At 43.1% G+C, this 13,305-nt stretch overlaps 1 protein-coding gene across 1 annotated transcript in view; it reads right to left on the minus strand.

Annotated features, from left to right (window-relative positions):
* The window catches only part of DEPTOR (DEP domain containing MTOR interacting protein), an 82,889-nt gene that overhangs the window by 52,382 nt on the left and 17,202 nt on the right, over window positions 1–13,305 (minus strand). Inside the window, exon 3 of the mRNA XM_050891446.1 lies at window positions 490–668. Coding sequence (XP_050747403.1) covers window positions 490–668 — 179 coding nt within the window. The remainder of the gene's footprint in view (window positions 1–489; window positions 669–13,305) is intronic.

Genomic DNA, 13,305 nt, shown 5'->3' on the forward strand with positions numbered 1-13,305 from the left:
AGTTGGACCACTAACTTTCTTGCAGCTGTACCAGCACTAATGTTTGTGCAGCTGGTGTAAGGGACAGGGCCGGAGAATTAATTCATGTGAGAAAAATGACCTTTTTTTGCCAGCTGATTTTTCAGATGGGTTTTTCAGCTGGAAAACTGTGCTCTGGGGATCAGGGAGGTGAGGGCAGCAGGGAGAGAGGGGACAGGATCCAGCTGGGGCTGCTCTGGAGGCAGGGAAGCAGCAGCACAGTCTCCAGTGACTTCCCCTCCCTGTACTGACATGGGGAATGTCACTCCACACCTCTTCAGCCTCTCCATGTCCCTCGGGACACAGGGGACCTTGCGGAGCAGCCCAGTTCAAGGGAGATGCTCCCTTTCTGGCAGGGAAAGGATCCTACCTGTCCTATACCTGGTTGAAGAGCAGGAGCAGGATTTCTCTGTTTCACAGCAGTCAATAAAATTTAGCTTAGAACTTTTTAGCAGCTGATATTGCACTTACCATGGTGGATAATGCTGTGATCCAATAATTTCTGCACCAGTTTAATTGCCGTCTCTCGGTCTGAGGCCTCTTTATGGTCAATCAGCCAGTCGATCAGCTCTTTGGCAACGAAGCAGTTCGGGTACGTCTTAAGGTGGTGACGCCGATCTTTAATGACCTTTTCTTCATGCAGTCGGAGCCTGGGGGTCAAATCACCATATGAATATCATGTGTAAAGAGCCTTTGTAGCTAGCAAGACTGGAACAAGAGTGGAGCAGATACACCCAGGCCCTGCTCACAGGATGAGCTTTGCAGGTGTTGGATGGAAGACAAGAGACTCGGTCACACGTCCACCACTGTTACAACTTTAAACCCCATACTTGGAAAAACTGGTTTTCTGCCCAGTGGAAAAGACTAAAAAATGAAGAACAGCACAGCATACTAAGCCCATTAAAATACTTCCTGTAGGTCAATTAAACTGACAATAATTTGGAATTAATTTTCCCACACTACCACTAATATGTTCCATGTTACTCTTTTATTTTGTGGTATCACTGCTGTAGATTTTTTTTTTTAAATCTCATTCACTTTTTTAGCTGTAGTTTCTTCCTTGGTTGCGTAACTGCATTTTGCCTCCAGCTGCACAACAAGCATAGCATTTATGATTTAAAATTCAGGCGCAAAGCTGTTCCAACACAATGTTATCTAGCATAAAAAAGTTGCCTCTTACTCCAAATAAAGGAGAACTGATTTCTCACTTGGGGAACTGTTGGTAGATGCTATGTATCTGCAAAATCACCCCCATCATCTTGAAAGCAAGTTGGTTGGCTGGTTTTGGGATGCTTGGGTCAGAATGCAAGATCCTGATTAGAGTATTACCTTCTTGGTAAAGGTTCTGGGGTTCTGCATCTTTACTTTTAGTCATTTTTTGCCAAATAAACAAAATGAGCAACATTATCAATAAATTAATGGATTGAGATTTCTTAAATTTTTTTAAAGTTTTCTACTTTCTTGTTTCCATTTTAATTAATAATTCTAATAATTCTGGTTTTGTAGTGCCATGTCTATACAACAGTTCTGAAGAAAGCATAGAAACTACCATGCTTGGGCTCCTATCACAAACAGAAATATTGCTGTTCATTTCCACATGGCCAGGATCCTACCTTGTAAACACTTTCACTGACTTCGAAGAAGTTCTGAGTAATGCTATAATAATTGTAGGGGGTACAACTATCTCTATTTTCTAGAGAGGGAGATAGCACAGAAGGGCATTAACCTGAGCCTCAAGGAGCACAGAGCAGGAGTCCAACCAATTTTCCTCTCAATGTGATTCCAGTATGAAACAATTATTTTTCTTTAAAATAAATTCTTAAAATTTCTTTAAAACTTTCCTCAAGGAAAGGGAAAATATTTGGCTGAAATCAGTGAAGAAAATATTATTAGGGCATTAGACAAGGTTTAGGTAGGCTTCTACCTAAAAACAGTAGCAAACCAGCGTGGGTTTTTTGCAGCACTTGAACTACACTGGAATGGCCAATCTGTGATATGAATTCAAAACTAGCTTTGCAAACATCATAAAAAAATGAAGACTTTTATATTAAAAATACTGATAAATCAGATGATCGCTATTCTGGAAAGAAGTGCTGGTAAATATCCCATGCATTGTGAAATTTTCTGAGCTAAAATACCTTTGCTTAAAGCATATCTTCCAGATGTGCTCTAACAGCTGTTGCCAAACTTAGCAAGAAAAGCCTACACAGTTTTAATTATAGAACATGCAATTATCAGTATGTCTGACAGAGCTTTACATTTAAAATATATTCCAGGTTCTGTTAATGTTCATCCAGTCTTATGTCGCACAATAATCTGCAAGAACAAAACTAGGGAAAGAGGATATAATACATATGAGAACGGCTCAACCCAGCTTTCAGTCATCAGTGTAAGTCTAAACGGATGGAGTTCATCTGATGCAAGAGGAAACCCCCTTCTATGAAATTCTTTGTCCAAACGTCGCGTAGGAGTGTGCCAGGACTGGTCTGGCATTCCACAAATAAGCCAGTAGCCAAGAGCCCCAGAAATGAGTATTTATGTCTTAAATTCTGACTGAAGGCTTTCCTGCAGTTGGTGGGCTTATAAATATTTCAAGTTCTCTGTCATGTCAAAAGACACGGGTTCCCACTACAACCTTTTTCCTCACTCAGAGCATTTATAGGGTCTCTCTATATACCTTTTTGCTTATATTCATAAAACTCATAGAAATTTCATTATCTTAATTATCTCCACCCACTTGCTAAAGTGGATCCAAATTTGCTAAGAGGTTACAAAATCATTAAGTCAAACAGAACATGGCCACATAAGCCTTAAGAAACCTGAAAAACCAAATTTATCCACAATTTCCAAATAGAATTGGGAACTTCTTCTGCAATCGATAGCAATTGTATCCATACTGAATTATGTCCAGGCTGATTTATTTGGAATTGTATTGGGTTTGCGTGGCAAGGTTTTGGTATCGGGGGGGGCTATAGGGGTGGCTTCTGTGAGAAGCTGCTAGAAGCTTCCCCTATGTCCGATAGAGCCAATGCCAGCGGGTTCCAAGATGGACCCGCCGCTGGCCAAGGCCGAGCCCATCAGCAACAGTGGTAGCGCCTCTGGGATAACATATTTAAGAAAGGGAAAAGAAGTTACAGGGGAGTAGCAGTTGCAGCCAGAGAGAGGAGTGAGAAGATGTGAGAGGAACAACTCCGCAGACACCAAGGTCAGGGAAGAAGGAGGGGGAGGAGGTGCTCCAGGCACCAGAGCAGATTCCCCTGCAGCCCGTGGTGAAGACCATGGTGAGGCAGGCTGTCCCCCTGCAGCCCGTGGTGAAGACCATGGTGAGGCAGGCTGTCCCCCTGCAGCCCATGGAGGTCCACGGTGGAGCAGATATCCACCTGCAGCCCGTGGAGGACCCCACGCCAGAGCAGGTGGATGCCCAAAGGAGGCTGTGAGCCTGTGGGAAGCCCGTGCTGGAGCAGGCTCCTGGCAGGACCTGTGGACCCGTGGAGAGAGGAGCCCACGCTGAAGCAGGTTTGCTGGCAGGACTTGTGACACCACGGGGGACCCACGCTGGAGCAGTCTGTTCCTGAAGGACTGCACCCCGGGGATGGGACCCACACTGGAGCAGTTCATGAAGAACTGTAGCCCGTGGGAAGGACTCACATTGGAGAAGTTCATGGAGGACTGTCTCCCGTGGGAGGGACCCCACGCTGGAGCAGGGGAAGAGTGTGAGGAGTCCTCCCCCTGAGGAGGAAGGAGAGGCAGAAACAACGTGTGATGAACTGACCCAAACCCCCATTCCCCGTCCCCCTGCGCCGCTCGGGGAGAGAGGAGGTAGAGAAACTCGGGAGTAAAGTTAAGCCCGGGAAGAAGGGAGGGGTGGGGGGAAGGTGTTTTTTAAGATTTGGTTTTATTTCTCATTACTCTATTCTGATTTGACTAGTAATAAATTAATTTTTTTTTTCCCCAAGTCGAGTCTGTTTTGCCCGTGACAGTAATTGCTGAGTGATCTCCCTGTCCTTACCTCGACCCATGAGCATTTCATTATATTTTCTCTCCCCTGTCCAGCTGAGGAGGGGAGTGATAGAGCGGCTTTCGTAGGCACCTGGCATCCAGCCGGGGTCAACCCACCACGGGAATAAAGAACAGAAAGGGAATTCACATTTTCTCCCCGGTGGTGTATGCTGTTCTCTCTGTCAGGGCTCCTTCACCTCTACAAACCTGCTAAAAATCCAACTGTATGGAGGAGAAGTAGCTCAATAAATTGAAATTGTACCTAGTGTAAACTACAAATATAGAAGTCTCAAGTAAAGTTATTGAGCATATATTGCAGTATGCAAATCAAAAGTTTAGGCAGGAATTCTAAAAATGTGTCCGTGTTCAGAAATATTTATCAGGAGCCAAATCAAACGGGATAAAAAGGAAAAAAATGTAGCGGTGAATGCAATTACACACTGGAACCAACGCTCAAGTGAAGTGGTAAATTCTTTATCCCTTGGCATTGGGAAACAGGCTTCTCACCAAAAGACCTTGATGTTTTCCCTTTAAGTAATGTTAATCACTTTTCGTTAGCTAGTCTGCATGATGACTGGAAAAGACCTAACTTGACACCAGTCACATTTCTCTTGCTAGAAGAAGTTTTTTTCAAGAGCTGCTTAGGAGAATTAGCTCACTGACAAACCCTGACCAGTTTGAGGAGAGAAGAGAGAGGGCAAACAACAAGGGGTGATGGGGGGACACCTTGATTCAACAAGCCTTTGAAAAGTTGTCCCTCTTAAGTTGTCCCTCTTAAGTTGTCTACAACTTAATAGCTTAACACCAGAAAACAATCTTATGTACACCAGTACATCATCTGTATGTAATCCCATATATTATTCAAGATTACCTGTCAGATTTTGCATTTGGGGCCACCATCTCCCCTACCTGCAGAAAACAACATGAGAACTAAAGCATCTGAGCAATTGCCTGTGAACTGTAACAGACATATGCAACCCTTTAATATTTACAAATTGATATCCATGCTTACAACAAATAAAGACAGTCTGTATTTGCAAGCATGCATGCCAGAACAGTTTTCTTGGGGGTTTGTCTAAACAGGAGTTGCTCCTAGTTAACAACATGTAGGGACTCTTGCTCCAAATAGAAGTGCCTTCCTCCTGCGTAGCATGGAACGGGCTAACTCGGAACACACTGCTCCTGCTTTGCAGTAAATGCGTTCAGAGTTAATCAGGAACGATGTTATTTGTTGAGAGGCCATTAGGCACTTTCTTTGTCAACTGTCAGAAAAGTCACGATAACGGAAAAATCAAAATCTTTGCCTAGAAATTAAGAGTCAGGCACTAACTTGGGAAGAAATCGCTCTCGCAGCTACATGAAACTTGCATTTTGTTTTCCACCAGGGAAATTATGCACTTTGTAGTTTCTTCCATCTTTTTCTGAACTAATGGGTAAGGATTTTGCAAAGGCAGTGCCTGCACACGAGTCTAGCTTTCCTTTTAAACCCCAGAAAAGCCCAGCCTGCTGGCTGAAGACAGTAATGATGTCACTAACTGGACCACAGTCCAAATATCTCACCCAGCTATTTCCCTCTATTAAGTCTAGTAGTTTGTGCTTGGCTAACATAGATCTTGCAGAGCACCATCCAGTCCTGATTTCTATGCATGAAAAGACAAAAAGCCTCCTGCTCTTCTTGGTAGTTTTCTGAATAATTCATTTACCGTTTCCTAGTACATCCTATATAGTCCTTATGTTTATCCTAGCAAGCTCAGTAAAAATGTGCAGGGAACAGGTTGGTTCCTGACACTCGACAGGCAACATGGTATGAAGACTTTCATATTGTGCTCCACTCATTCACCTCTTTTAACCTTCCTGAAGGAATCATACACACACATACATATGCATATATCATAGAATTAGAGAATCATAGAATAGTTTGGGTTGGAAGGGACCTTGAAAGGTCATCTAGTCCAACCCCCCCTGCCATGAGCAGGGACATCTTCAACTAGATCAGGCTGCTCACAGCCGTGTCCAACCTGACCTTGAATGTTTCCAGGGATGGGGCATCTACCATCTCTCTGGGCAACCTCTTCCAGTGTTTCACCACCCTCATCGTAAAAAATTTCTTCCTTATATCTAGTCTGAATCTACCCTCTTTTAGTTTAAAACCATTAGCCCTTGTCCTATTGCAACAGGCCCTATTAAAAAATTTGTCTCCATCTTTCTTATGAGCCCCCTTTAAGTATTGAAAGGCCGCAATAAGGTCTCCCCGGAGCCTTCTCTTCTCCAGGCTGGACAACCCCAACTCTCTCAGCCTTTCCTCATAGGAGAGGTGTTCCAGCCCTCTGATCATCTTTGTGGCCCTCCTCTGGACCCGCTCCAACAGGTCCATGTCTTTCCTGTGCTGAGGGCTCCAGAGCTGGAAGCAGTACTCTAGGTGGGGTCTCACCAGAGCAGAGTAGAGGGGCAGAATCACCTCCCTCGGCCTGCTGGCCATGCTTCTTTTGATGCAGCCCAGGATATGGTTGGCGTTCTGGGCTGCGAGCACACTTTGCCGGCTCTTGGCCAGCTTTTCATCCACCAGTACCCCCAAGTCCTTCTCCACAGGGCTGCTCTCAATCCCTTCATCCCCCAGCCTGTATTGATATTGGGGGTTGCCCCAACCCAGGTACAGGACCTTGCACTTGGCCTTGTTGAGCCTCATGAGGTTCACATGGGCCCACTTCTCAAGCTTGTCCAGGTCCCTCTGGATGGCATCCCTTCCCTCAGGCGTGTCAACCACACCACTCAGCTTGGTGTCATCTGCAAACTTGCTGAGGGTGCACTTGATCCCACTGTCTCTGTCACTGATGAAGATATTAAACAGTACTGGTCCCAATATGGACCCCTGAGGGACACCGCTCGGCACTGATCTCCATCTGGACATTGAGCCATTGACCACTACCCTCTGGATGTGACCATCCAACCAATTCCTCATCCACTGAACAGTCCATCCATCAAATCCAAATCTCTCCAATTTAGAGAGAAGGATGTTGTGGCGGACCGTGTCAAAGGCCTTAGAGAAGCCCAGCTAGGCAACATCCGTAGCTCTTCCCCTGTCCACTGACATAGTCACTCCATCATAGAAGGCCACTAAGTTGGTCAGGCAAGACTTGCCCTTGGTGAAGCCAAACCATATATATGTATAGACAGATAGATATGTGTGCATACATATTTGTATATTTATGATATATACAAAAATATATAAATCATATATATACAAATGATATATAATATTTGTATGATATGATGTATTTTTATATATCATGTATCATGATATATATTATATATCATATGTATGATATATATATATCATCTATATCACACAATACATCATTATAGAATAACTTTTTTCTAATGGAAGAACAAAGCGCCAGTGAAGAGACCATTTAAAATGGAGATTCTTAGCAGAATTTACTAATTACCGAACAATATACACTGATGTAATTAGTCATGGCACGAAGCACGTCCTGCCCCAGAGTGCTCAACCACCGCTGATGAGTTCCAGCATGCTCACAGGTCACTGCTGCGTTACACCTCGCTTTAGCATATACCCCTGGTTTCAGTGAGCATCCCAGCTTGAGCACTGTCAGTCAGCATGCATTGCACTACTACAGGAGGTAGGTACCTTACACCTTAAGGTAAACTCTGAACAAAACCATATTAGATCTCTTCTGCCATCGTCAAATTCATTCACAAGTTTCATATATTTGGAATTTCTATCAGAGAAGAATTTACCTCTTTGCAAGTAAAACAAGTCACGGCGTCCTTTGTGACAAAAATATACAGACAGAAAAAAATATCTTGCCAAAGATGAGGACAATTCATGGTGGCTAAAGAGCATGGGTTTTCCACACCTCTTCTCAAGGGACATCATAGGTGTTCCACTGGCAGGTAGAACTGCCCCTTTCTGTTGGAAACAGAACAGTTTTGTATCCTCCCAGAGGTCACAAAGTTTGGCTGTTTTCTAAACATAAGCGTATGACCTGCCTACAGCACGGTAGACAGGCATCTTACTAAAAGATGGCATTTTCCAAAGTGTCTCAGTGACTTAGAAGCGTAATTCCCACTGAAAATTGAAACTCACAGGTCAGCTGCAGACCCAATTCATTACAAAATAAGAGAGCATATGGCAGCGTTTGTGTATATATACACACCCAGGAAAATACAGAACTACATGAAATGTCCTTTACACTAAACTTTTGCCTTTGCACTGTCAGCAAAAAAGATAAAATAGGTTGGTGACGATATAAACTTTGTACACAGAAGCGATCGTGAAGGTACTCTGCAAATGCAATGTGTATTGCTGGGACAAGCATTTCCAGCCAGGCTTGCCAAGTCTCAGCTGAAGTGTCAGCGGTTCGCTGCTGCCTGTTCCTCTTTCTATTTATGCTTCAGCTCTGCAATCACTTAGTTCTGTTACTTGATAGTCACAGGAGCTAAAATACCCTTTAAAACATGGGGTCGTACTGGAAATAGGATGAAGATACTTCTGCGTTGGTAGCTGTCGCAGAGAAGGAATTCTACCATCTGAAATAGGGTTAGAGAGCGTGTCTTCAAAGCAGCTCCTGATATCAGTTCTCATCACTGTGTTTATCTCCACTTTTTTGCCCACAGCCATGTAGCCAACATGAGGAGATGCCAGAATGCAGAGCCATAAAGCCAATGCAGAGAGATTTCAGATAAACCATCTCGTGGTGCACTGCGGAGGAAAGCCTAAAGCTTCCAAAGAAGTGATGGTTCACCAGTGCCCCTGTGGCTTTAAATAAAACATTGGGGCTGCCTCTTTTATGAAGTCCTTTTTTATAAATTCAGAAAGTAATAAGGTCACTGAGCCTGCAACTGAGCGTGCACAGGGACATCCCCAATACTCATAACACCTTACTAACACTGGCAGGGGTCAAAGCAAGCTCTGGGGAACAGACAAAGGCATGGCTCAGGGTCTAGGATGAAAGCAAAATGATGTCTCTTGGAGACACTCTTTCTGCCCACAAATTCAGGCCAGAAATTCAGACCCACAGCCTCCCTTGTGAGTACTCTAGACTGCAGAGGAAATTAGATCTGTGTGTTTGTATCGATCTGTCATAAAACTAGAGACCACCTGCAAAATCAACGTTTGGATTTTTAAACCTCAAAGGTGTACAATCTGAGCCTGTATCTGGTCTTCATTTAAAACAACACAACATAACGCTGTTGATCTGGTAAAACAGTGAACGTAAATAGGATCTTTAGATAACTTTTATATCAAGTTTTGGAATGTTTGTGTTGGCATTTTTCTAGGGTTTGACTCTGTAAGGGAAAGGAACGTGTTCAGTGGACTGCTGGCTCCCCTCCACTTTTGTCTTTGGGCTGTGATACACCCACGTGTGAGGGCAGTCTAACAGTATCACCAAATCAGAACAGTATTTGTTCACCTCTCTTTTTCAAGAAGAAGGAAAACTCAGTATCTTGCAAGGTTACAGATCTAACGATGCTTTCTCCTCATGTCCACAGGAAGCTGTGAAGTGGCTAATCTCCCTGCCTGCCAAGCCATTTCACTTTCATTTCACTTTTAATCAAAATGTGTACAAACATGAATAATACTTCCAACTGCCTGTGCACTTGAACCTTGAGAACTTCTGTCTCGCTGGAAAGCATAAAACCAGGTTTTACAAAGATGAAAACACAAAATGCAGGCAAGTTATTATTTCACCTGCCCCTAGTCATAAGGAAAGTGGAAGTCTGCCTGTCTCGCTCCGGCTGCTTGCTTTCCGGGCTGAAGCCGTCAGAACTCAGGAACTCAGAGTTCTCCTCCTCTATAAGGAAGTCAAATATAATTGTGCTTCTCACTCATGTATGGATGAGCTGGGATGCACACATGGGACGAATGCATGCAGGTCAAGCCCTATGTGATACTACTATGTGGATCCCCAAAAGAACTGATGTACTTTTCACTGAAGAACAAGCCATCTTTGCTTATGTCCACCAACTAAGTTTTATTCATATTATTTTTCTGTGTCTCCATTGCAAAGATATTCTTAGGCTTACTAAATCAATAAGTACTGTGGGGACTAATTTTCTTGGGGATGTCTTCCCAAATCTAAACTGAAGACTTCTACCATAAACCACTGAAATTTCAAAGTGCAGACCAGAAACCATAGAGCAACTGTTGTGATAGACATCCCTTGACTGGATTAACATAGTAGCCAAAAGCCCATCAACTCTCGTGGACTTAGCTGAAAACCACTCTCAATGAAGGAAGTATTTTACGGATAGAAAACTGAGGAAGGAGCAATGTAGGTCTCATGGGAGGCCAGTGAAAATCAATGAAATTTGTGTCAGGGAACGCAGACCTGTTATCGCAGACCTGTTATCTCAGTCATGTAAGGTGGCTGGGAGAAGTGAACGTTCCTTTGAAATGCTAAACGGGCTACACAGGGCAAATACAGGTCAAGCAGCCCAAGCCCTACTGCTACAGCTATTCCTGCTAGCACTGCCATTCAGGAATCTGCACAGATAGACCGGGAATTGGGGAATAGGATGCTGGACTACAGGTCTGTGTCACTGGAGCCAAGAAGAGAGGCTGCAGCAAGGACACAAGGGGCTGTGGGTGCCAGAAAGCCCTGCTGCATGACAACCACTCTCTTGGATGCATGTTGCATCCCAAGGGGGTAGGGGACCAAAAAAAGCTACAGGCTGAGGTCCCTTATGCACCAAGGCTGACATCTCTTTTACACTTATCCACAGGGAAAAGCCGAGTATGACCTTGCTACACTCTTGCACTGCGTGCAGCATGTTTCAGAACTCCTGAGAAACAAGGAGGTCTTTCCACCCACCCATCTCCCAGTGCATCTGGGGAAGAGCAGATCCATAACACCCAGAAAGCATCACAGTACTGAACAGGTTCGCACTGCAAACAGTAAAAGGTGTTGTTATCTGCCAGAGGTAACCCAAGAAATCCACAGGAGAACTGAAATTAGCCAAATGTCTTATCTCAAGTGCAGCTGTGATTTCTCCCACCCTGTCAATGAGTGACAAACAGTTTTGCTGAGACGTTTTATGGCTTTGGGTAACCCCTGATCTCAAAGTCCTTCCAGGCATGGCTGCTCTCCGCCTGAGCACTGCAGACCTGCAGGAGATCTTCTCCTCGATATTTTATGCTCCTCAGAGGGGCACCAACTATTTGCACTCCTTTCAGCAGTCCTTGGCAACCCTGCTGAAAGCAAGAAAAAAAAATTCTGCCTTCATCATTAATAATACGTCATACTGCAGTAATATCTCAATTGCTTTTAGGAACTGCTTTCCATCTCTACACAAAACTCTTAACCAATTACTGTGCTGTGTAATCGTGAGTGTCATTAAGTACAAATAGCCAGTACCTGACAGGTAATAAAATGAGTAATAAAATACTTAGTGCTACGTACTATTGTTAACAAACCCAATTTTATATTGAGGCTATGATTCAAGACTTTTTACTCACTTCCAACAAATACGTAGGTTCATCTTAAAATGAATATAGATGCAATACTCTTTCAATATACAGTATGTTGTATTAAAACCATCACACTTTATCCCTTCCCATTCTAAATGAATAGCTTCTTTTTTTTCATGTTTAGTGTAACTGCATTACTGGGATTTATTCTTATTTTGAAGGAAGCTGTGAAAGCAGTAAGTGAAAAAATACTGACTAGAAAAGGCACTCTGTATTGAATTCCTTTAAATAAAAAAATAATCTTACCATATTTTGGCACTGATTCATGCTTTTTTTTTTTTTCTCCTACGGCTGGCAATACCACAATATGCAGGATGTTACACTGACAGAAGACATGATTCAAGGGAGTTCTTTCCACTGTCTTCCAGAAGTCTATTAAAATCCAGTGGTTGACCACTAAACTATAAAGTAAAACTGGAACTGATGCAAATTCTTAAACACTGAAAGTAATGATCCATTTCACTGAATCACCTAGAGGTGATTAAATTGTTAGTGGATGACCTTCACAGTGCAAAAACAGAAATGGAGGAACAGGTAAGACTATAAAATGCAAGGCTGTGCACTAACAACAAAATGCTCTGCTGAAAACTGCAAACTTGGAGGCTGAAAGCAACAGAGACCAAGAAATAGCTGAATATGTAGTAGCTAAACTTTCACTGACTACAGGCTATCAACAGGCTGAGACCATACAAAAACCAAAGGCAATCTTAGGTTGTACTAACTGAGATGTTTCCAGAAATGATGGGAAACCCAGTTGTTCATGTCCTTATATATGATACTACAGGGCATCATCTAAATATTGTGTTCATGCCACCCTCATTCAAGAACAATAAGCTCAAAAAGACGGAATGAAGCAGCGCTCTGCTGGTATGAGAAATGATGAGCCAGTCTCATGAGCAGAGAGAAAAAGGTACTGGCTTGGGAGTCTAGCTTCATCTAAACAAAAAGTAAGAGGAACAGAATTGTCTATAATATTTCAGGTGAGTTAAAAGCAGAGTGCATGAAAAGCTATTTAAGTCATGCTGTGTGATCCTAAGGTAAAAATTAGACAAAGGTTTGGAGCAAAATTTTCTCATTGTTACTCGAGGCAAGAACTTACCTAAGTTTTAGAGAACTGTAATAAATATACCAAAAGATCATGTGTTGCAGTATTCCGCAGAAGACCTTCCAGTCCTGTGTTTTATAATTATATGACTTTTACACTGATTTCTATCAACAACCTTGGGAATACTATGGGGAGGAAGAGTAACAGAGACTGGCCTTTGAATGCACTGTACCAGGACTCACAGCCTTTCTAAAGACCTGTTTCATGTCAGCTGCAAAAAAGAAAAGTTCAAGAACTGCCTATATTAAGACATTTGCTGTTTATATTAAAGCTTTTAGTAAAAGTGGGTATGCAGATATACAGACATTCTTCATGTGCTTGCCAAGGCACAGGAGCTATAAGTATGACGAGAGACGTCCGTATTTGTGAGCACGCTTCCTTGCTTTTGCAACAGAGTATTACTTGTTTTTCATTTTTACTGTGCAAGCATAGAATAGTCCTTACATGGCTGATTGGAAGGACAGGTATTTAACCGGCCTGTCATTATCGTACAGTGAACACCAAACTAGTGGCATGTTTTCCTCCAACGTTGCAGGGAAAACCTATGACCTTTGTGACATACAACTGTGTCAAAAAATAGCTGGGGAACTGCTGTGAGGAAACAGTGGGCTAGCAGCATAGACAGAGGCCAAGGGTCTGGTCTGCATCCTTGCTAAATCAAAGTGTAGAAGCCAGGAGGAGCTGCAATGGC

Source organism: Gymnogyps californianus, chromosome 2, assembly GCF_018139145.2.
Source record: "Gymnogyps californianus isolate 813 chromosome 2, ASM1813914v2, whole genome shotgun sequence".
Lineage (NCBI taxonomy): Eukaryota > Metazoa > Chordata > Aves > Accipitriformes > Cathartidae > Gymnogyps > Gymnogyps californianus.